The sequence below is a fragment of the Grampus griseus genome (genome assembly GCF_964374135.1).
Source record: "Grampus griseus genome assembly, chromosome: 3".
NCBI lineage: Eukaryota > Metazoa > Chordata > Mammalia > Artiodactyla > Delphinidae > Grampus > Grampus griseus.
In genome coordinates, this window is record NC_139019.1 from 153,849,855 (window position 1) to 153,875,825 (window position 25,971).

At 36.7% G+C, this 25,971-nt stretch overlaps 1 protein-coding gene across 5 annotated transcripts; it reads right to left on the reverse strand.

The window, feature by feature from the left end:
* Nucleotides 1-838: 838 nt before the first annotated feature.
* Nucleotides 839-21,486, reverse strand: CLK4 (CDC like kinase 4). 5 transcript variants are annotated; one of them, XM_082652263.1, is made up of 13 exons: nt 21,353-21,486; nt 18,394-18,554; nt 13,597-13,819; nt 12,446-12,536; nt 11,981-12,047; nt 9,059-9,175; nt 8,800-8,966; nt 8,499-8,593; nt 8,119-8,248; nt 5,266-5,348; nt 2,437-2,516; nt 1,618-1,708; nt 839-1,536 (listed from the first exon to the last, which is right to left on the reverse strand). In XM_082652263.1, the coding sequence occupies exons 2-13, from the start codon at nt 18,552-18,554 to the stop codon at nt 1,396-1,398; spliced, it is 1,446 nt and encodes a 481-aa protein (XP_082508389.1). In that variant the 5' UTR covers nt 21,353-21,486; the 3' UTR covers nt 839-1,395. The 5 variants fall into 5 exon arrangements, 4 of the variants coding, with proteins under 4 accessions (XP_082508389.1, XP_082508392.1, XP_082508390.1 ...); XM_082652266.1 differs by lacking the exon at nt 21,353-21,486 and adding an exon at nt 17,560-17,626 and having other exon boundaries at nt 18,394-18,550; XR_014296577.1 differs by lacking the exon at nt 2,437-2,516 and having other exon boundaries at nt 1,402-1,536.
* Between the last annotated feature and the right edge of the window lie 4,485 nt (nt 21,487-25,971).

A 25,971-nucleotide genomic window follows, 5' to 3' on the forward strand; every position in this document is an offset into this window, starting at 1 on the left:
GCTGCATCAGAGCCCTAAGCATAATTTATGCAGTGATTCTACGGCAAAATTTCAGCTTTCTTAAATTCCTAGTCAACTTCAGGAACATAGCTTTACTATATGTGCAGATGCTACCAGCGGATCATGTAGAGAAACCCACCTTGGTATCACTATTTGTCATACCAAAAAATTACATGCATTTTATGTTCAGAATACAGATAAAACTCAAATCTTTGGTAATGCACTTCAGAAATGGGAATACTTTTAACAAAAAACCTTTATCTGGATAATCAATCATGAATTCTACAACAAAAAACATTTTTACCTGGCAGACTGATCGATAGTTTTTTTTTTTTTACTAAATTAATATTTACCATGTAGTTTTTAATGTGAAAACAGGTAAACAGAAAAAAATACCTACAAACAATAAGTTCATTATGTTAACCAATCAGGGTCTGGAAATTTCTGCAGTTTTCTTCCCAAGTGTTCTCCAATCAAATCTTTTTTTTTTTTTTCCAGTAAAGAGTAACATAAATACAAATTGTTTAATAATAACCTTAAAGTCTCATAGGCTGAGGTTTAAGTATTTATACTTCATATGGTAAGGAAACAGATATTGGACAATTTCTAGACTCCTGAAGATTTGGCATTAAAAACAAAAACCTCAGTCATCAGAATTCCTATTTCTACATTTGTGACTAACTACATAAATAGCCATTGGAAAACAGGACTTTCCAAGCTAACTTTCCAGTTAGACTTTAATCTTAAACGAAGTGTGTATGTGGTTTTATTAACCTATTACGATGCACAAGTTGGATGTCTTTCCATGAATGCTACTTACCACCACTGACATCACCCAATGAAAAAGAACACAATACTTACAATTTAATGAAATTCCAACAGCAAACAGTTCCTATGGGTTTTGGTTTCTAATACCTGCCTACCTAGAGTTAATAATACTTATTACCTGTTCAACAATTACAGAAAAAACTTTTAAAGCTAAGAAAAGTTTGAGGTAAATAAAGAATATTCTTTTAAGAATGAAGTAGCCAAGATTTCCTTTTACTCAAAAAAAACAAAAAACAAAACACAAAAATCACTTCCAAGAGTCAACCTCCATGTACAAAAAAGCAAGATCAATCACATTTATCGCTGGACATAAAAGATATTCCAAAGGTCTTTAAAAATGGTAATTAATCTCAAAAAAGGAAAATTAATTTTAGCTTTTATATTTCATTATCAAGACCATATTTGCTTAACAAGATAATTATGCTATTGATACAAAACATACAGCATTTACACTTAACTGTACAAAATAATTTAAGGTTTACAAAAATATTAGAATGTTTAGAGTTGACTGACACAGTCTTAAATAATCTCTTCTAGAGAAGTATAGTAAGACCACTGATTTCCATTTCATTTCTTTTTTAATAAGTCAAAGAAAGGATGCTGCAATGCTTCATCCAAGGTAATTCTTTTCACTGGATCATATTCTAACATTCTTCGAATCAGGTCAAACAGTTTCTCATGTTCCTCATCATGACAAAGCATAAATTCCTGAGGGGAAAAATGACTTTGTTTAAGAAAGACATTAAAAAATAGTTAAAACAGTTTCTTTTTTGTTTTTTGTTGTTTTACCTTTAATGGTTTGCAGCGTCTCCTAACATATCTACCAGCAGAACTATGTTCCTCCCAATCTAGCTGATTATGATGAAAATACTTGTGTTTCCTATAGGAAAGAGACGTCTGGATTAAAAAAAAAACAAACCCCCCAAAATCCCACATGCTTGCCCTGCCCCCACCAGGGGATTGGGGGAAAAGATGGAACCACAGACATCTCTCTTTCTATATATATAAACATACAATTTCTAAAAATCTCAGCAATAATTATATCGGCTACCTTATATGATATTTTTCCTAATCTTGTACCGTCTGAAGTTTTAGTATCCCACCTAAGTTGTTCCCAAATACCATAAGTGAAACAATGCCAGCTTCAAAAACAGAGGTTCCTAGATCCATTCCTGTAAATTCTGATTTCACTAGATCTGGTATGGGGCTGGAAATCTTTAACAATTCCCTGGATGACTTCTGTGGTGAAGCTATGTTTTGAAACCACTTATAGTATTCTTGTCCAAAGACATACATGTGGTTTGCAACAGTCTGGAATTCAAACTTAGATATGACTCCAAAATCAAGCTCTTTTTACTACTCTATGTATTATTTTTAAATCAACGTAGGAAAACACTTATGCAAAGGTTACCTTGAGTATAAAAACACCACTTTATTTACTGGATCACAAAGTAAATATTGCATTACTTTTCAAAAACGACTTCATGAAAAAAAATTCAAAATCTACAGTCTTTGGAATAAGCAATAACAACAAAGATGGGTTTTCTATAGTTTGAATATAGGCCACTGCATGTACCCAATATAGGGCTTTAATCTTAAAAAGCATACCGTGTTTTCTGAATCATGCGTGTTGGTATGGGTCCTAACATACGTTCCATCATTGCCAGGTGCTCTTTACTATCATGAGTCTAAAAAAATAGGAAAAAGAAACTTAGCACTTTCCATTTCCCTACATGCACATAAAAGGAAAACACAAGAAGATAGTGTTTCCGGGACTTCCCTGGTAGTCCAGTGGTAAAGAATCCACTTTCCAACTAAGCCTGCCCACCACAACGAGAGAGCCCGTGAGCCGCAACTACAGAGCTCACACACTCTGGAACCTGCACACCACAATTGGAGAGAGAAAATCTGCGCACCGCAACGAGAGAGAAGCCCACGTGCTGGAATGAAGACCCAATGCAACCGAAAAAAGTAAATAAATAAATGTTAAGAAAAAAAAGAAAATAGTGTTTCCATAAAAGGACTAGATTAGACAGCTATACAATTTATATTACACTCTACTTCAAAGATGGAAAAAAACTGAATGAGCTATACTGATTGTCCGATTTCTGAAATGGATTGGTAAGGTCTGTATAGCTGATTGAGGAACAACTTTTTAAGTATATTTTACTGAAGTACAGTTGATTAACAATGTTGGAATAATTTGTTTAATGTAAAACAGAACAGATTTTCCTTATTTGTATTACTTGCACTGTTTAACTGAGGGATGACTGGGGAAGATTACCAAAAACCTGGCTACTCATTTTATCGGTTGCTTAACTAACCTCCATTACCCAATGGATAGAAACTTCGTAACACTAATCCTAGACAATAAAAACACAGTCCCAATAATTCTTACAACAACCTTGAGCTAGGAATGTGGGAACATAACTTTCAAAGAGGTTAAGATACTAGCTCAAGCTCACATAGCTCATCAATGAGGAAACCTGAGCTGTGAACCCAAGTCAAAACTCATATTCTTAAATTACACAGTAACAGAGCTTTGGCTAAAGTAGAATAAATTGTTAAATTAAATGGTACACTCCTAAGCAGAGGCTGGCAAACTTCTTATGTAAAGGACCAGATAGTAAATATTTTAGGCTTGGATGGTCACAAATGGTCTCTACCACATATTCTTTTTCGTTTTTTAAAGCAGGCATCAGACAGGATATAGTTTGCCAATCCTTGTTCTGAAGAGCAGAGTCTATGTGCAATGCTTTTTAAATCCATTAGCTACTGTGCCTAGCACACTGCTTTCAAAATGTTCTTAATTCGTGACAGGAATAAATAATACAAGCTCCATTATCTTCAAAAAGTTCCTTAGTTGAAGACTATTTTGGAGGGTAGAATTAAAATATAAACCACATCTCAAACCAAAGTTAATAATCGACGCTTAAGATCTCAGAATGATTTACAATCATAAAACCATCTGAAGGATTTTATATGTGTCAGAATGAAGAAAGCATGCACTGTGCTCAACTTTTTCCTTGACCCTATAGCTTACTACCACAAAACCAGACACCACCCCCTAGAAATGACCGACAGCTATGTTCTAGATATCAAACTTGTCTACAATCTCAGAGTACTTTTAACAGATCTCTACAGAGTAGACAGAAGTTTGGTGAGGTGCCCCACAGCAGTGAACACATATATTCTGCAACAGCCACCTAAGTGACTTATAATTCATCACAGCTTCCTCCCTCCTCATCCTGCATTGCCATAACCTCAAATCAACCTTGACAGTATTAGCCAGGAACTCCCTATCCACCCTCACCCCATCTAACAACACACCTTGATCAAATCACAACCCTCTTAAAGTTCTTCAATGGTTACACCACTTGAAGCTTTCAAGACTTCTAGTTTTCTGACATAAGCAAAATTATGAGGAAAAAAAGTAGAGACCTAAATAACATTTTCTCCTTTTTGTTCTGCCAAGTAAGCCAATATCTATTACCATTTCACAGAAAGAACATTTTAATACCAAAAAACCAGGAGAGATAATTTCTAAATGAAAGCCAGAATGGCAACCCTACAAAATCATTTTCATTTTAGACCAACCAGTCTACATTTGGAAACCACTGACTCCTAGGATAAAACAAATACCTTTCTATGGCAAACAAGTCCACTATGAATCAGTACTTGCCTACTGACACCATTTTCCTATTTATCCAAGACACTCTTGACAGCACTATTCATCCTTCCTCAACTAGAGTAGCTTCCTTTATGCCTGTTGCATTTATGAATACCATTTCTTCCTGATATGGCCATCACACACTCTAGTTTTCTGACAAACTCTTACTCTTCCTTATAGCATGGATTAAACTCCCTACTCCTCAGTGATGCCTTCTCTAAGGAAACTTAACCGTTCACCTTTTCTGGGTTCCCTTCTACATTGTTCCATTATAGCAAGTATCACATTGTACTGTACGTTTTCCCATGTCTATCCTGTGTATGACTTCCTTGAGGACAGAGATGCTGTCTTTTAATTTTTATACACATAGTGCTTAGAAATGTGCCTAGGGTGTCATAGATGCTTAATACAACTTACTGTTTCTGAATTCTTTTAATAAAAGTGCAACATAACCAGAGCCGAATTAAAACTGACCGTAGTAACACTAATGTAAATTTATGAAGGAGCACCACAATAAAACAGATCATATGAAGTCAATATGAACCATGTGTTTAAAAGCTCCACATGCAGAATGAATTATGACCATTCACTGGGAGTATTTCATTCAACTATGGTTTTAGAGAAGGATGACTATTTTGCACATGTAAGTTTTAATCTTAAGAATAATGACACTATGGCAACTTTCCAATATGGAAACCAAAACTTTAACATGCCTTTAACATTAAAGCTCATAATGAATCAGTAAATAACATTTACTAAACACATACCTGAAAGACTGTGAAACCAAGGTAATATTCAATAAGAATGCAACCTATGCTCCAAACATCACAAGGCTGAGACCAACCTAAAGCTATTTAAAAACAAAACCAAACATTGTATTATGCAACAATTTTTAATTGCCAATACACAATATCTTTTCCTATGTGGGTGCTCTCTTTATATAGCCTATTTAGGAGAATATGATAGTAAATTCAGGGTTTACATTTTTAGTTTTATATCAAACATTATTCACTATGCTTTCAGTCCTCCATATCCTTGTATCAAATTACAGTATTTTAACCTGGGGGAGGAAGCATTTTACGTAAAATAAGAAGGATTAGCATATATTCCATAGTCTCTGAATTGCTTGTGCAATGAGGAGCACTGTTATACCCAGTTAACGGTTGTTCTATGAAATTTTACATTTTATTAGTGCAAACATAGATCAATAATTATCCTCAGAATGTAATTACTAACCCCTCATCAATTACCATCAGCTTGATATCTGAGTTTATTTCTTCCATTAAAAGAAATAGTAGTGTCACATAAATTATGTAAGAATTATAATGGATATTATAAGCAGTGTCACCCATAAGCAGAATTATATAGCTATTTAAAGTTCACATAGAGAGGTATCTATATATGTACTTTCAGGTTGTCTATATATGATCATATATACTTTCTCCTTCAGAATTCTCAAGAGTAACATTATTCAGAAAAGAAAAAAACACCTAGCCTTAAGTCTATATCTAATTAGAAAGGAAAAGAGTAAACCATACAGATGTTTTAACCTTTTAAAGATTAAGTTTTTAATAAAACAATAATGTACAAATAAATCCTACTTTAAAAGACATTTCAATTACTTTCAGTAACATTACTGAATTTAAAGACAAAGGAAGAAACAATATATTCAAGGAACTTGACTATGATTTAGCCATTTTTGTTAACCCTCATGGTACTTATCACTTGAACAAAAGGATAATGGAGCACGGTTTCTACTTACAGTAACACATACAAAAGCTGCAAATGACAGAGCCTGGATCTAAGATGAAAGTTTTCTTTTCCAGCCACTCCTGTCTCCCAGTCCAGCTTTCTCCCAAGTGACTGTAAATTACCTCATTCTCTTATGCGTCAGCTCTCATACTCTTTGGAATTTCACATCATTCACTTTTACCAACTTCTGTTTACTACCAACACCCAAGACATGAGACCAACTGCCCTCCTCAATGGTAGCAACTGACATCTTCCTCTTCAACCTAATTCTGCCTTAATCCTCAGGAGTAACACTTCACGAACACACAAAGAACCCTTCTAATCTTCCCATCTGTTCATTTCTTTTCCTAAAGACCAATAACCCCAATTTCAGATTTATATCAACTATCCCCAGCCTGGCCACGCATGGGACTGTATTATTACTAAGAATCACTGTATCTTACGCATCTAGGAGGAGGCCATTAACTAACTGTAAGATACACCACTGTTTTACAAACCAATAACAAAGAAAAAATGCCAATTGTTTTATGTTATGTTCCCTCACATGTTAAAATGTAGAGAAAAATCTTCTTCTTAAAATTGATAAAACACAGCAAGTTATCTCTTTTTAAGCTCTGAAAATACATCTCTGTCCACAATCTCTTCCCACACTCTTTTCTTTTACCTTCATTGCAGCCTTCAGTCCTCAACCATGAATACACTTTCTAAACTACTGCAACACAGCAGCTTCTTTCAGACCATACTAAGCAGAAATCCTAGTAACATCAATCTCAAAAGATGAGCTCCAAACCTGTGCTATCCTATTTGGTAGCCACTAGCCACATGTGGCTATTTAAATCTAAAATTTAAATTAATTTAAAATTCAGTTCCTCAGTCACACTGGCTATACTGAAAGTACACAGTAGTCTACGTGTGGCTACTAATTGCTACCATGTTGGGTAGTGCAGATATAGAACATTTCTATCATCATGGAAAGTTCTACTAGCCAGCACTACATAATATTCTTAATTTCCTGTCCCTTTTACTAATTCTCTACTCTAGGTAAACATCATTAGTTTGCTTTCACATTCATATTCTGAACTACCAAGTCCTCTTAGACAAAAGGTAAAAAGTGGAAAAGACTGATTCCACAAAGATGTTTTACTATCCAACCTCGGTTGAAACTTACTTTTGGTGAAGTAATATGTTTATACCATTTAGCTATCTCCCAATATCACCTGATCTGAATTTTTCCCACTGTCTCCAAGCCCCCAAAGCCATTTCTGACTTCCTTGCTCTATCAACATGACTTGGTCTCGAACTTTTAAATTTTGAGGCATAAGACGCGCTCTCCCTCATTGAGTTCCCTTTTATTAATATTTAAAAACCCTGCACCTTAACTAATTTTCCTTTCTATGCTTTCTCATGTCAAAGATGATCAAAGAAGCTCTCCTCTTAGACTAGCCCCTCTTTCTTCTCCTCTTAACCTCCATCCACCCTACATCTAGACGTCTGCCAACCCAATCTTTAGCATTTTCACCAGCACCATGATTTGTGATGAGACGAAAAGAGGTGCCCACATTGCTTCAAAATCATACTGCTGTCATGTACTTAGCCAATACAGCTTGTTCTCTTATGATCTTGTAAGACTGACTTGTTCAAGAATAACCACAACCTGGAATACCTTTACAGATGATATCTCATTTTTCCCACTCAGGAAAAATATTTATAGCAATGTCCAGACAGCTTTTATGAAAACAGAAAACATTTTCTGTACACTGCTAAGAAAATTACAGCTATCCCCCAACTACCTGCCCCCCAATAAAAGCTGTAGAGAACAAAAAATCTCTTTTTCAATTAAAATATCAGGAAGTCTGGTATCTACTAACCCAAAATGACCTCTGGAGCTCTGTAATGCCGTGTAGATACCAAAGTACTATGATGTTCATCATCGTATGTTGCACTTCCTAAGTCAACAACTTTGATATCTGTGTTTTTCAGTGTGCGTTCATCACGTTTCTAGAGATACAGTTAAGTAAACACAAAGATCAATAAAGATATGAAATATTTTATAGCACTATCCAAAAGGCTTGCACATGAATCATCTTTTTGATTTTCAAAATAACCCCATGAGAAAGGCAAAGGATTACCCTTTTTGGGTTAAACATCAGGATATAATAAGCCTCAAAGGTAAAATTCCTCATCCAAGGATCACCAAGCTAAATTAATTTTAAAGACAACTACCAAAATTAAAACAAGTGTAACTTACCATTTTTGAATTATACTTGACTACATAGTCAGACTTCACAAATAAAATATTTTCAGGCTTCAGATCCGTATGGGTTAATTTATTATGATGCAAAACTACAAAAGAACAAAAAGACATTATTAGTTTCACTTACAAATTTAATCTGTACCGGAAGACAGGAGAATTAGTAGTAGAGGTAGGGATCAAAAGTGGTTTCATCTTTACTTGCAATGTGCATTTTTAGTGACAATGTTTTGATATGTTGCTTGTACAATAAAACCTTTAATTTACTGGTATTTAAAAATTTAACAAGTATACTTACAATTTATTGACTGACAGATCTGATATGCCATTTGCCTGATATGGTCAATTTGAAATGGCAGAAAGCTGTTTTCTTTAATGAAATCATAGGTACTAAGTCCCAGGAGTTCAAACACAATACAAACATGACCATGATGATCAAACCATTCTAGCATCTGGACACATCGGCTAAAACAGATCAGAATAAAAATAATTCAGTTCACAGAATTCTGATTATTTCATGTAACATAATGGATCACAGTTCCAAGTTTATTACTTACAAGACACTATTGGGATCAGTACTATTTAAATGTTCTAATACTTGGATTTCTGAACGAGCTGCTTCACGATATCGTCCCACATTTTTTATGATTTTCACCGCTACATGCATGCCACCCCTTAAAAACAAAATGAAAATGGTAAATGTACAGAAGGGCACTGAAGACATGTATCCTCTAAAGCAGCTATCCCCAACCTTTTTGGCACCAGGGACCGGTTTCATGGAAGACAATTTTTCCATGGTGGGGGGAGGGTATGATGGTTCAGGTGGTAATGCAAGCTATGGGGAGCAGCAGATGAAATTTCACTTGCTCGCCCACTGCTCACCTCCTGCTGTGAGGCCCAGTTCCTACCAGTCCACAGCCCAGGGGTTGGGGACCCCTGCTCTAAAGCATAATCTTATTAAGTACCAATCATTCTATGCTATTTTCCTAAAATAATCTTTCAGGGTATATTATAGCAGATCTATAAACATTTTTTCGAAACATTTTGACAAAATATACATTACACGGAGTGATGATTTCTCTTAATACTTATCAACGTTAATGTTTGTTTCCAAAAGTTTAAATTTACCTAGATTTTATAAGTAGTTTTTTTTAAAAAAAAGGATAAAAATATAAACCTTGAATAGAACATACTACTGCTGAAAGCATTCACTCATTCACCAGGCTAGCGACTGTGCCAGATGTTGCATTGGAATCAGTGTTAAAAAGGGCTTGTCCCATGTACCTCACAGTCTAATGGAAAAGACAGACACTTGAACAACTTATCATAAGGTTAGAAATGCCTGGTATAAGGAGTAGAGAGAAGAGCGAGCCTAACCATCAGGGTTAGGGGAGCTTAGACTTCTTCAGAGAAGAAAGACAACTATCAGTTTGTTAGATAATTCCGGCAAAGGAGACACCAATAAGTCATGAAGCCAAAAAAATGTTTAGTGCATTCACGGATGTGAATAGGTATAAATAGCAACAATGTAGGGCAGCGTGTTTTAGACCGGGACATCTGTAATACTTCCTAAAAAGTACAGAGGGAATTCCCTGGTGGTCCAGTGGTTAAGACATGAGCTTTCACTGCCATAGGCCCAGGCTCAATCCCTGGTCGGGGAGCTGAGATCCCGCAAGCCACGTGGTGTGGCCAAAAAAAAAAGCCATAAATGATTTTGAGGAAAGGGATTTCCAAATCTTCAGCTTCCTTCTGTCCTCTTTTCTAAACCTGATCTTCTTGAATACAAGCCAGCAGTCAACCCTGCATTTTTCACTATGGCCTTCCCACATTACAAAAGAGAACCCTATGCACACGAAATTAATATGGTAAGGTTTGTGCCCTAGGCTGTTTATAAAAAAAGAAAAAATCTTTGAGGCAAACAAATTTTTCTAGTGGTTGGATAGCAAACCTATTCCAAACTCATTTCTTTTGACAAGGCCCCAATGAAGTTGTGGGCTGATATATAATCATCAAAATAAATTTTTAATGATTTATCTCCCTATGATGTATAGCATATATCTCAAGACTTACAAGAATTACTATAAAACTGCTGTGACAAAACTTCTTCTAGTCTCATCTATTTAATCATATGGCCAAGTTTTCTAACTGCTAATAAGCTATAAAAATGAACAGTGCTAATAGCTATAAAAATGAAAAATGGATAATGGTGTTAGCTAATGCTACTATAGTAATCATATTGCAGTATATAAATGTTTCAAACCAACGTTATACACCTTAAACTTACAAGCTTTCATATTACTTGTCAATTAAAAAAAACGAAAAATGGAAACTTAATGCTAAAACAGTAAGATTTATCTATGGACACATGAACTCATTTTTTAAAGGTCCCAACCATCTCAATAAAAGATATATTTTCAAACTGTATGTTTTAGGTCTAATAAGTATCAAAATTTGTAACAGATTTGTACTTGATCAATTGAATACTATTCATTGGAATATCTCAAATACTCAAGTCTTAGAACCTCAAGAAATTTTTAAAAGACCTTAATGGGACAACTAGTGAAATGTGAATCAGGTCTGTAGATGAGCTGGCAAAACTTGAAAATACATATAACATGTAAATATAGAGAATGATTAAATACTGTAAAATGTTAACATTTGTGGAATCTGGGTGAAGAATATATGGGAATTCTTAGCAACTTTCCTAAGTCAAAGTATTTCAAAATATCTTAAAATTTTACTTTATGTTCACATTTTTGTCATAGAGAGGAAAGGGTGATAATAAAAGACATTTAGGATAATATTCTCTATGAAAAATGAAGTAAAAGTAAGTTCAAGGATACAGCATTTCTAAGTATTCAAGAAAAGTTTGTTCATGGATGACAGGAGGTATCAAGCTGTTGTATTTAGATTCCTCCAAACATTTAAAAAGAGAGATATGTTTTTTTAAAAAAAATCAGCATTTACAATAAGCTGGAAATTACATCCTCAACTATTTTATGAAGAAAAGTTTAGATGTCAATTTAGAAATGTGCAGTTTCCACTAAACTGTTTTAAGACATTCACTTACATAAAAACTTGCAACCACAGAATAGAGATCCTAGAGGAAAACATTTCCTTTGGAAATAAAAGTTTCTGAACCAAGAAGATTAGACATGCTAACTTATTGTCTCTGCAATTCAAAAGTAGGGTAAAGCACTCTAAATCTCTTATAGAAAGCTAAGGACCTAAGTTCTAGGAAACTCTTCACTTGAACATTCACATTAATTTCAATGAACTCCATCTGATAAAAATTCTTAGCATTCTTGATCAAAATCCGTACTTACGGTAAATAAATCATACACAGTTCAAGAACTTTTGAATACTTATACCTCCCAGGAAAACACATAGTTACCACTTAAATTCCAGTTCATTTAAATTATGGATCCTTCTCCACCAAAAATATCAGAATGTTCAAAAAAGAAAAACAACAAACTTACATGCCATGATCAATACACTCTACAACTTTGCCAAAGGCCCCTTCTCCCAAAGTGTCCACGATTTCATCTAAAGTGAGGGGGGAGAAAGAAGTGTAAGTACCTGCGTACAAATTATCAGTTATTCAAATAATGAATGCTTAAGTGTGGAATATTTTCAAATGATCTCTATTAAAGCATAATTAAGGTTCCAGCAGTCAAATTATTTTATTTTCAGCTGCTACAAAAATAATTTAGATAGAGCTATCATTCTTGCTCTAATCTCAAATTCCACTGATTATTTTGGAACTTTAGAGTAGAAATATTTAAACTCTATAGAAAAGAAGAAATACAAAAGAACAACAAACAAACCCACGAAAAACAAAACAAAAAAGCAATGAAGAGTTCTTTAGCCCCCCGCTGACAAACTATTCTTAAAAAGATTATTCTGTCTGAAAAGTTTAAAAAGTGTTGAAAAATATTCTATACATCTTGCTCTTAGAACGTCTCCACTTTGACAGATCAGGTGACCCTCCTCATCATCCTCTATACTCCTGGATCTTTTCCTTCGGTGGCTCTTCTGGAACGGCAAGTGGGCAGCACCAAGATCATCCAGCCAATCAATATATCAGAGTGAATTCAGGGCAGAATACGCAATTCATTCAGCGGGGAGATATTCAGGCATTCAGATAAGCACCAGGCCACGAACAGTTGGCAGGAGCAATTTCAAATTCAGTCCCCAGAAATTCACAAGGCACAGTTTATGTTACAGAAGAAAAACATGGCAAGGAACAGATTTTCAGATAAGATACTTAAAGTGGCAATAGAAAAAAACAACACAATTGTCTCTTTAAAATACTGACTTAATTGAAGTCTGAAATTTAAAGAATGCAATGTCATGATCTATTAATCTCTTGTTATAAAATAGCCTATGCTGTGAGTTGAGATGTCTAGTTTGTCAGGAAAATGTTTTAAAATGTCAAGATTAGTTCAAATTGATATTTAGCAATATTTTTAAACATAATTAAAATAAAAGGGGAAAATAAAGGCTAATGTCAATGTTCGATCTAATCAATGATAGTTCTACTGAAGAAAACTTGGGGAGGAAAATAATAATTCATAGTTTACTGCAAACAAGTGAAGATTCATGAGTGTAAAAAAAAAAGGGCAGGCTTTCTGGACGATAATTTCCCCTTCAGCACCCACTTTCAGAACTCCAATGGAACTAATTGGAGCCTGTGCTATACACAGGGTAAGTATCCGCCAGTGCAACTTTCTACATTTGTCTCCAAGTACTGGGAAAGGGGTTTCTTTTAAAGTAAAAAACGTTTAAGATGAAAGAAAAGATGGGTGCTTCATCTTTTCGTATGATTATGTTATAAAAGATAAAAATATTTTTAACATTAAAATCAAGAAACTCATGATCTGGTCTGCAGAAAATGAGTAAATGTGGGCAAATGAGGGCTAACTAATAAATACAGATTAGTTGTAAGAATTTGGAAGTTTCCTTTAAGGATTCAAGTAATATAAACACAATTATATTCATATAGTATTATAAACTTTTTCAAATTTATTGGCTCAGTAAGAGCTTTTACACACAAATAAGTATCCACTCAAAATAAAAACAAAATCAGTCATACCGAACGTGACTGATTACTTGAACAGTGTCTATTACGCTTCCTTTTAGGACTGCTTCTCCTGCTTCGGACTGAAGATTTCCTGCAGTGGATTCGATAACTGCTTTCAACGTCTCTGTGATAATGTCTAGGAACATATCTTTCGCAGTAGTCATTTCTGTATTCATCAATGTATCTCCGGTCCCGATAATCTCTCTCATTCAAGGACCCTGCTTCTAAATAATGACTGCAAACACATTAAAGGATTTAAAATTACTCTCTTCATTCTAGAATAACGTGGTTAAAATAAAACATTCTCTCAAGAATTCCTGGTTTAAAACAGCTAACTCAATAAAAGAAAAAAATACAAATTGATGAATTAGAATTTATATTTAACTCACAAAACTTAAGAAGTAATTTTACTTTAACCAACAAGTAAAGGGGAACATATCTCTATTAATATATACTGCTATGAAGGAACAAAGCTTGGGTCAAATCATTCAACGTATTCAGTGTTTACTTGATTAAGTGTCCCTTTACCTTCTGGGGAAAGTTAAGACCAAAAATTCACAAAACTGCTCTTCTGAAATTCATCCATCTTGTGATATATGCATCTGTAACTAAGCTCTCTTCCTTTTTTTAGAGCCACACACAATATGAGGCAGGCAAAACAGGATTCCTTTCCTTCTTAATGTAAGTTAGGTTATCTCTGGCACACAGAGTTCTTTCATGAAAGGTGTATTAGAGCTAAAGGAATCTTAAATATATTTCAGGCCTCTCATTTTACAGATGACTAAACTGAGATCCCTAGAAGGAAAATGATTTGCCATGGTTGTAGAGCACATTCTAAATCCTATTGTATGTGCCAGTATTATTATACACACCACCTATTCCATCTCCTCTCCTCTATTTCGAGCTTCCTGTATCTCTCTGAGAAATAGACAACACAGCTTTTGAAGGCTGCTTCATGTGCCAAAAATATCTAAAATATATCCCCCTCAAATGAGAAAAGGTTCTTGTAATTGCTTGCTTAGGATTTCCCAACACCCTACTTCCCTTTGCATTTTGAATTTGTCACTCCTGCTTGTGAAATAAACAAGAATTCAGGAAAAACAGCATCATCTGGTGCCATAGTGCTTAACTTCTGAATCTACAGATCCCTTTGAAAATCTCATTGAGAGATATGGACCCTCTCCCCTAAGAAACGCACAAATGCGTAAACAAAACTTGGCAAGGAATTTCAGAGGTCATGGACCTCAGGAAGTCAATGGATTCCAGTTAAGCAGCCTTGATCTGATGGAAAGAAAAAGATTCAATTGGCCCAGTTTCCCATCCCCCTCTCTACCTGGGATGAGTGTCCTTTTCAACAGAGTGTGAAGCTTCTAGAGATCCCTCAGTGCACATGGAGCACTGAGGGAGAGAGGGGACACCTGCCCAGTCAGACACACCAGCTAAAATAATCCTGACAAGCAATGGAGTGACAGATGTTAACCAGACTGCCCTCACTAACCTCTTTCTTTTTCCCAGAATATGTTGTCATTTGTTTTCTCAGGAGGCTGGTTTACACAGAAATAAAGGAGAAGCATCTCTAAAACTGCTACTCAACAGGGCTGGCATCAAATCCAGGCTGGGGAGATGCAGAAACCCCCTTTCCCCAGTGTCAGCCTTAAGTTCTAGCCATTGGAGAAACAACTCAGGATATTAGGGTCTAAATCTGGGTCTAAGTCAGGGATCTGATCAGTTGCTTGGAACCGTTAAGGGAGAGATCTACAATACGTCAAACTAGAAATTACCATACTCTAAAGGGCATCTGTTTAATTCTGTAAGGCATCCTTCCCATAAAAGTCTAAAATTTATCGGAAAACTCTAACACTAATAATCCTTAGCTGGACTAGTGCATGAAATTAGAGCTGCTGATAATCCATAAATAATCTAAAGAATAACAAACATAGAGTGAAGTAATACCATGAGGATAAACTAAAAAGATGAGGACCTCTTCAACCTACAACAACCAAGGCTTAGAGATTATATAAACAAAGTCTACAGAATTATAAAGGCTATATGGACACAGTGAACAGGATGAACAGACTGATTTAATTTCTAAAAATATTCACTGAATGTCCAGTGAATATTTCACTGTAGTTCTTCAAAACAGCCAAGACTAATGAGGCTATGGGCATTTGTTTTTATTTCCACACAGGTCCTGTGGAAGGTAAAAAATATATATGAGGCAAAATCCCTGCCAACAAATAACTGTTCAGTTTGAGATTACTCATACAAGAATAAAACAAAACTCAACAATGCAGGAAATGTTGAAAGCCTGGATATGAGTGCTTAGGAGAAAAAACTCAAAATGCTTAAAATGGTCAGGGAAGATTTCATGAAAAAGAAGGGAACAGTTGCATCTTAAAGGGAAATCAGGATTTGGGCAAAGTGGGAAGTAGAAGAAATGCCAGGAAAGAAAAATGGCATATTACCATCTTACATTTATAGAGTACTTTTAGCCAGAATGGCTTAGAGATAAGTTTGTCTACATGTTACTTAGGAAATAGTAAGTAGACAATTTCAGCAAGAGCAATTTTCACATAGGGGAACATAGGCAAATAAATAAGCTGGGAACAGATCATCCAAAATCTTGTATGCCGGGCTAAAGGGCTTAAAACAGTGTTTCTCAAAGGGTGGTCTGTTTATTAACAATATCGAAATATTGAATTTTTAAAAATGAAGATCCCTGGACCCCAGGTCAGGTCAGACTCACTGAATAATCTGGTAATATGCATTTTAAACATACCTCCAAAGTGATTCTATTCACACTAAAGTTTGAGAATCACTGGTTTAAGGCTTGATACTCTATGTTACAACAAGACATTTAAGGATATAAAATGTGTTCACAGCCACATCAGTCTTCCTGTGTAGAACTGATTAAGCCTGTAGGAAGGGAGAAATTCACAGGCTACTTACAAATCAAAAAGAAAAGACACTCTGAAATATATATGAAAAAAGGTAAGATAATTGATAACCAATAAAAGCGCTGATAAATCATAAGAAAAATACACTTTAATAGAAAAAATAGGCTAAGAATACAAAAATAATGTTCACAATCAAATATACTTCAATTAAAAAAATGTTCAAGTGTTCAATAAGCACATGACAGAGGACAAATTCAGCAGAAATTTAAAAATTCAAATAAAACAAAACACTATTCTTGGCATTTCAAAATAGGCAAGACTGGTGACAGCATGTCGTAGGAGTGTAACTTGGTACAAACTTTCTAGAAAAATATGTGAATACGTAGCAAGAGCCTTATAAGAGTTCACACCCTTTAACTTGAAACTGTCCCTTCTTAGAACCTATTTTCAGGAAATATTCAGAGGCAAAGATTTGTATACAAAAATATTTTTCAGAAGAATAAGAAATAACTTTACATCCAAATGGGGGACTAGCATCCTACCAAGCGTACCTTCTTTATACGCTTCTGTATTTTTCATTTTTTTCCAATAATTTTACAAAAAACACTCTTGTAAAGTTTTGAATCTTGAAAAAGATTATTAGATTACTCCAGATTAGAGAGCAATTACCACCAGACATCTCTGGTGCCAATATCAAAGAAGAAACTATTGGCCTAGTGGTTATTGCACTGACTCAGTAACATCTTTATGTGGTTAATTATGAATATGAATTCATCATTCATATCATTAATCATTCATATCACTTCCTTTCTACACATACAATGCATAATAAATCCATGAATGGTTAGCACTATATGTTAAGCCTTACAGAGTATTTTGTATTTATCTTAATATAGGGTACAGATATTCTTGTATAATACATTAATTAGCTCAGGTCATTGAAATCCTGGCATAGATTCTCCCTCTTCCCTCCATATGATAGTGTGTGAAGAATGATTAGTCTGCACTGATTACCAACAAGCTCACTGCTCTACAGAACAAGTCTGTTTTGGCATGGAGAAGGAAAAAAATTACATATTGTTTTTTAAAGTAACCCCAGTTGGCTAATTTAGAAAGCAATCTGGCAAACAGTCCCAGTGGAACATCTGCACAAAACAAGGAGAAAACATAGAACCAACAAAAACAAATGAGAGAGGGAAATTAATGGAGGACAGAATGAAAGAAACTCTATTCACCTAGGCTTTGTTTAATCATTTAGGAACTTGAAAAATTCCTTCAATTCTATATAAATGTATTACCTCCAAATTTTACACTGGTAAGAATACAATAGAACAGGACACATGCCATTGGAAATTTTTATTGAGGCCCTTCTTACAACAGCCAAGCTTCTAAAAATCCCAAACATATCTACTGGCCTTATCTACAAATATAACCTGTAGAATACAGTATAAGCAACTAATCCCCAACACACTTTAACATTCTCACACACCACATGCTATTTTTCTCATCTGGATGAACTCTTCCCCACCCTTCATTATCTCTCATTTGTGGAACCCTAAATAAGTGCCCCAATGTACAGCTCTCCCTACTACATACAAGTTAAAGGCACTCACTGGTCCTTTAATCACTTACTTAACTTTTGTGTGTCTCATTTCCCCCAACTATATTACTGGCAGCTGGGACTCAATCAACTGTCTCCTACAGCTCCGAAATGGACACAGATATGTGAGGGTAGGAACTCTGTTCTATTCACAGCAGTGTCTAGCATATAATAGGCACTCAGTAAATATTTTCTGAATGAGTATTTGTTGACTGATTTATAAAACAATCTGACAGATGAAAGCTATATAAGCTAATGACAAGTCATTAAAACTATTAGTGTTAAAATGGTACTAGTTCAAGCGTAATTTACCAATCAGATTCTTTAAGCTGGTGATGTGGTTTACAATGTCTGTTCTCTTGTGTACTACTGTGGGATCTCCTCTTCCGTTTGTGACTTCCACTGTAGCTTTCATGTCCCCAGCTTTCTCTGCTATCCCAGTCAGGGCAGTGAGTTCTTTTGGAATGCCTCATCTGTTAATGGAAATGAAAAGTGAGTTGTGGAATTTACAGATGGTTGTATTTAGTAAATAAAATATTTCACATTAATATTAAATAGAAAAACCCCAGCACATAGGGTTGTACAGGTTCTAAAATCTTCGTAGGTAATGGTTCCCAGGGCATGGAGGCACTATCCCACTGGTATGTCAGATGATTCTAAGTGGTATACACACCTAGTACTAAATGATAACACTGTGAGACCTTAATACATTTTCCTTCAATTCTTCTGGATAAATTCTCAGCTTGGTGCATATCTTCAACTAACACTTGCTAACTGCCATTTTAAAAAAAGAGTCAGGATTCAGGCTTAGAGCCTTCAGTAGACAACAATATCTAGCTAGAAATTAATAACTTTTTTGGTTTTATTTTTATCATTACCTTCTTTCTATGGTAAATTATTACTAATCTCTTAAGTTATTGATATAATCAAATTATTAAGTTATTGATGTTAACTTTAAATGTGAACTAATTTAAAACAAATATCACAAGTGTCATGCAGCTTTGTCGAAATACTGTGATACAAATAACTGAAGTCAGAGAAACACTTAGGGATACTGAATATAGGAGATGACTGTTTATTTTCAGATCATCCTGCAGCCATTCTTAAAATTAAACATATTTGTTGTAGATCTGGGGTGACTAAAGAAATGAACCTATAAGGATGAATATGGTCACACTGAAATCAGATAATTGTGACAATTCCCTGACTCCATCTACATCCTCACAGGTTCCATTCAGGATCAGGATCTGTGTTCTAACAATGTCATCCCTATCTGCCTCTTCCCATCTTAATTCTTTCACAAAGCAGTTAAGTTTTTAACAGTGGTGTCCAAACTGTTGAAGAGGGTGAGGTTCACAACTCAGCAAGGAGCTGAAAACAGGTAAAATGGAGCAAAACCAACTTAGTTAACCCCCTTCAGTTAGCCCAAATGACTCAATAACAAGCAAACAAATTCAAGTAAAAAATTTAAAAGACTTCAAATGAATTAAAAGACTTTAAAATGAGGCATCTCCTGGGAGGTATTCCCTAAGAAAATGTAGGTATCATGCCATCAGAGCCCGAAGCCACCAAATATTCAGATCTTTTAACTCACTTCTCTTGTTGATTCTTAGGTCCAACAAAAATCCTAAAACTCTACTCAGGGCTCTCACTGGAAATTGATAAGTGAGCATTCTGATTTACATAGTCATTTGAATATGGGAAACTGAAATAAATGACATTACAAATTAACCTGAGCCAAAAGACCATCAGAAAAGCCATCAAAAAAAAAATTATATTTATAGTGGAATTCTTCTGACCCTTCAATTACCCAAATTGTATTTTAACCACACAGGAACTCTTTAAAATTGTTTAGTTAAGCATTCTTAAATCATAGCAAGCAAAATTACAACATCTGATGACTGAGGTTTATTACTATGACTATTATGCAGTTTTTGCAAAACATGTGTGTCTGCTTCAGTTCTGTTTTTTTCCTTCTACTGTCAGTAGGCCATAACTAGCTCACCAAGGCAGAATTCTTAAATAACCACAGTTATCAATATGCAAATATTAAAATAAGCATCTTGGGAGAGCCAAAGGTTTTTATTTCTCTAGCCAAGTTCATTACTTTAAATTTAATTCAGCTGTTAGGAAGCCATTTCCGCCCCGCCCCCCCGCCGCCACTACTGTTCAGAAATATTTTCTCAGGAGGCCAAGAGAAGAATCCCAGATCCAGGTTACACAGATTAGGTTCCTTCGCATACAAAAAAAAGAAAAACTATCTAGAATTATCACACTATTTCTAATTAACAAAGAATCCTACATGTTAGAATCATCGGACATCCTTCAATAAAAACATCAGATACAATAAACATCGGATGTTTATATCCATCTTAGAAACCTGATTCTCTACTGCCCTTTAACACCCTGTATTACCCGACAATTTTACGTTATCTATATTAAAATATCTATATAGGTTAAAGTTATGATTAGATGGCTCCAAGAGTACTGTATGTAATGGATAACAAGAAGCCTGTGGGTGTATGTATGGAGCACAATCATACAAAGATAGCTATAAAATAAGACCAGGTGGCTGACGTGGTCAGTTTGGAGCGCTGTTTCCTAAGAATAGTATAAGCATTTCACGGTTACTTAAGTAATCAAGGACAGTGTGATGCAGAAGTATCAGAAATGCAGATCTGATGCAACAATACTATGCTCCACTTTAGGAAAAAAACAGTTCGCACAAAGGATGAGCCTCTCCGTATTTACCTCTCACAAGCACGAGCTAAATTCCACCACCTGGACTCGCAAACTAGCAGTTCCTCGGACGCCCAGTCCCCACCCCCCGCCTCTCCGCCAGGGCACCTGGTCAGGGCCTTTGGCGCACTCAGAGGCATAAGTCTGACCTCGGAAAATCCCAGAATGCTACAAACGGCCGAGGCCAGGGACCCAGAATAAGGCTTGATCTAGGACAACACTAGCCCCATGAGGCTCTCGCAGGGTCTCACCCTGATCGGCGGGACGAGTCACGGGCCTAAGGAGCCGTGATGTGAGTGACCTGGCCTCTCTGAGAAGAGTCAGCAGCAGAGCCGAGGCCTTTCCGCCCTAGGATTTTAAATCTACCATGACACCTGGGCAACTTTAGGTTTCAAATGCCACAAGCAGAGCTGTGCCCCGAAGAAACCCCCGTTGCCGAGGCCCCGAATCCCGTCCTTTTTCCGACACGTGGCTTCGAGACCTAAAAGACTGGGAAACCGCCCAGCCCAGAACACCCTATCCGAAACCTTACCTCCGCAAAAGTAAAAGGCCCTTTGGCCAGTAATTGTCACCAAACCGCCGTCTTCTCTCCCAGTCGCTGCGACAAACATCCTACAAAATGGCGGCAACACCCTCTCCCTACACCCCCACCGTCGGCCTCTAGCGCCATTTATAAAGGACGAACGCGCCTGCGTAACAGAGCTCACGCGCTCCCGCCTCTCCCCTAAGGGGCGGAGCCCTGTGTGACGTCAGGGACGGGTCCCGCCCTCCACCACGCGGTTGCGCGGGTGGAGCAGTCCACGCTCCGAGACATGTGGTGGCTGAGGCAACTCCCTAGATTGTTTTCGTTGTGGGAGAACCTGGGTGAAGCCGGGAGGAAACGCCCTAAGCCTGTGGCACGTGTCTGCTGCTACTCGAGGAGTTATTCTGAATGCAGCACCTCTCGGCAGAGGCAACCGTGGCTCCGTTTCCTGCTCTCCCGCCCCAGTGGGCCGCACCACGGCTGAACTGCAGGCAGAGCCACCGCGCAATAGACAAGCCGCAAACCGGCCCAGGCTGGTGCTGGGGTTAGCTCAGTGAACGCGATTGTGTAGTCCAGCCCGCTTGGAACGTCCTGTCTAAAAATGGATTCCGATAAATAGGATGTCTTAGGAAACAAGCTCAGAAGTGCTTATCTTTTTAAGGCCTGTGTTCCTAATAAAAAACAACAAAAAAATAAGTTTCAGTTGAGACTCCTTACAAAATTTTTCCTGTTGTGGTCCCTGCCTCCTGGGCAGATTCGGTAGCTGGAAGTTTCCCTAACAAACTTTTCCCCATTATTTATTCCTGTGAGTCAGTTTTATTTAACCAAGGCAGAGTAATGTCTGAGAGCTAGTGAGCCCCGTTAAGGGGCTTGCTTACCTCAGATAAGGTATTTCGCAGTTATAAGGATCCCCAGACAGTTTCCCGTTGTGAGCGTGTAGAGTGAGAAGAGAGAAAAAGGCCAAAATCTGAGCCCTGGGGAGCACTTAAGGGACAGAGGAAAAGAGTCTGAGAAGGAATGATCAGAAGGAGAGGAGAACCAAGAGTGCGGTGTCAGAGTAAGCGAGAGAAGGGCTTAAATGAGGGAAAGGCTGACAGTGACAAATGCTGGGAAAGAGTCAGGTAGGGTTGGTCCTGAAAAGTGTCAAGGGGATTTTGTGTTCTGACAAACATTCGATGGATAAAAGAGAAAGTCAGAAATCAAATTTGGGAGGGCATGGTTGGACTGTTGCGGGCATAAATCCAATAGCATGTGGGTGTGTACCTTGTACCTTGTTAGGTGAAAGGAGGGCACTGTCATTTCATGACCTAATACTGTAGAAAACTTGTGCCACCTACTCTGGATAAATTGAATTGTTATGGAGATTGTACCCCATGTTAAGAAGTGAAGTGAAGTTGAAAAGATAATTGGAAAATTGGAAGTGAAAATTCTTTATGCTGTAGAATGAAACAGACGTTATTCTTCTCACCTGGAATAGCCACCATTTATGCATCTACAATTTTAAATCTTACCCATCCTTTGAGGTCTGCCTCTAAGATGCTATCTCTGACTACATCAGTTCCCACCCATCTCCCTGCTGTTGACTACTCTGGTTAGAGATGAGGTCCTTAATCAGTTGGCCAAGGCACACTGGTGTGCCTGGAACCACCAAAATATGATGACCAATTTTGCCCATAGTGTGAAATGTATTGGTTCTACAATTGATTACGCCTACTATTTCAGGGACATCTATCAGTTGGAATGTTTAGCTGAGTAGACTGGGCCATCTTGCGAGGTAAAGTGGGACTCAGCTTGAAGCATATAGAGGCATAAATTAAGCTGGCAGCAAAGAAAATTTCCCCTTTTTTGCTGGCACATGAAAGATCTTTGTCTTTTGAGGCTAGAAGAGAATGTGGTCAGGACAGTGCACAGTTTTGTTCAAACAGCAATATAAACTTAAAAGACAGCCAAGTGGAAAGGCCCCCTACAGAGGGATTTATAGATATCACAAAACAATGTTACCCAGTAGTGCAGTCTGCTTTGTAGTTGCTGCTATCTTATTTTAGTGTCATTTTGAATATTTAAGTTTGTCTGCCACTTAAATATTAAGGTCTAATATTTGAAAGTGTGTCATGATCAGGAGGAGGTCGACATGTATGGTGCTCCTATTTACTCTCTGTGGCTTATGAGCTTTGACTGGAGACAAGGACCTGATTTATATTATCTTTGGTATCTCAGTGGCTACAACCCAGGACATATTTGTAGGTTGTTTATGGAAGCTGCTGTTTTGCTCAGTTGGGTTAAGTTGGACTAAATCAAAGGTTGAAATTTACTGCCAGAATCCCTGGGCCAGTTGGCTTAATAATCTTACCTGACACCTTAACCCTTTCTAATAAGTCAGTTACCTGGAAAATGAACACCTTGTGTCGGAGGACTTAATAAAAAGTCTGTCTAAATTTCTCAGAATCCACTATTAACACCAGAAAAACTGTCTAATCTGGTAGCTTCATCTCAACACAGAACAAGTATGTTGCAACAAAAAGAATAAAATATCTAGGAATAAACCTACCTAAGGAGACAAAAGACCTGTAGGCAGAAAATTATAAGACACTGATGAAAGAAATTAAAGATGATACAAATAGATGGAGAGATATACCATGTTCTTGGATTGGAAGAATGAACATTGTGAAAATGACTCTACTACCCAAAGCAATCTACAGATTCAATGCAATCCCTATCAAACTACCACTGGCATTCTTCACAGAACTAGAACTAAAAATTTCACAGTTTGTATGGGAACACAAAAGACCCCGAATAGCCAAACCAATCTTGAGAACGAAAAACATAGCTGGAGGAATCAGGATCCCTGACTTCAGACTATACTACAAAGCTACAGTAATCAAGACAATATGGTACTGGCACAAAAACAGAAAGATAGATCAATGGAACAGGATAGAAAGCCTAGAGATAAACCCATGCACATATGGTCACCTTATCTTTGATAAAGGAGGCAGGAATGTACAGTGGAGAAAGGACAGCCTCTTCAATAAGTGGTGCTGGGAAAACTGGACAGGTATATGTAAAAGTATGAGATTAGATCACTCCCTAACACCATACACAAAAATAAGCTCAAAATGGATTAAAAACCTAAATGTAAGGCCAGAAACTATCAAACTCTTAGAGGAAAACATAGGCAGAACACTCTATGACATAAATCACAGCAAGATCCTCTTTGACCCACCTCCTACAGAAATGGAAATAAAAACAAAAATAAACAAATGGGACCTAATGAAACTTCAAAGCTTTTGCACAGCAAAGGAAACCATAAACAAGACCAAAAGACAACCCTCAGAATGGGAGAAAATATTTGCAAATGAAGCAACTGACAAAGGATTAATTTCCAAAATTTACAAGCAGCTCATGCAGCTCAATAACAAAAAAACAAACAACCCAATCCAAAAATGGGCAGAAGACCTAAACAGACATTTCTCCAAAGAAGATATACAGGCTGCCAACAAACACATGAAAGAATGCTCAACATCATTAATCATTAGAGAAATGCAAATCAAAACTACAATGAGATATCATCTCACACTGGTCAGAATGGCCATCATCAAAAAATCTAGAAACAATAAATGCTGCAGAGGGTGTGGAGAAAAGGGAACACTCTTCCACTGCTGGTGGGAATGTGAATTGGTTCAGCCACTATGGAGAACAGTATGGAGGTTCCTTAAAAAACTACAAATAGAACTACCATATGACCCAGCAATCCCACCACTGGGCATATACCCTGAGAAAACCAAAATTCAAAAAGAGTCATGTACCAAAATATTCATTGCAGCTCTATTTACAATAGCCCGGAGATGGAAACAACCTAAGTGTCCATCATCGGATGAATGGATAAAGAAGATGTGGCACATATATACAATGGAATATTACTCAGCCATAAAAAGAAACGAAATTGAGCTATTTGTAATGAGGTGGATAGACCTAGAGTCTGTCCTACAGAGTGAAGTAAGTCAGAAAGAGAAAGACAAATACCGTATGCTAACACATATATATGGAATTTAAGAAAAAAATATGTCATGAAGAACCTAGGAGTAAGACAGGAATAAAGACACAGACCTACTGGAGAACGGACTTGGATATGGGGAGGGGGAAGGGTGACCCGTGACAGGGCGAGAGAGAGGCATGGACATATATATACACTAACAAACGTAAAGTAGATAGCTAATGGACAGCAGCCGCATGGCACAGGGATATCAGGCTCGGTGGTTTGTGACCGCCTGGAGGGGTGGGATAGGGAGGGTGGGAGGGAGGGAGACGCAAGAGGGAATAGATATGGGAACATATGTATATGTATAACTGATTCACTTTGTTATAAAGCAGAAACCAACACACCATTGTAAAGCAATTATACCCCAATAAAGATGTTTAAAAAAAAAGAATAAAATTACAAAAAGTGACATTAGCAACCATTCTAGAAGAAGCACACAGCCTCTGTAGAAATACAAGTAAATTCGCTCTTTTTCCTTAAAGGAGCATTCAGTGCATTTTGTTCATTTTTACAGTAATGAAAGAGAGTGCCCTTCAGTCAATTTTCAGGACCTGGTACAAATTATTATATTTTCTCCCTTTAAATGTCAAGG

What these genes read in the sequence shown, in the direction of transcription:
- CLK4 (XM_082652266.1), bottom strand. Translation starts at nt 18,496, where the DNA reads ATGAAAGCTACAGTGGAAGTCACAAACGGAAGAGGAGATCCCACAGTA. An exon ending in CAGCTTAAAGAATCTGATTG is followed by an intron (nt 17,627 to 18,393) that starts GTAAATTACGCT and finishes TGTTTTGTGCAG; the next exon opens with ATGTTCCACTGGGACTGTTT. An exon ending in TCAAGTATAATTCAAAAATG is followed by an intron (nt 8,249 to 8,498) that starts GTAAGTTACACT and finishes CTGTATCTCTAG; the next exon opens with AAACGTGATGAACGCACACT.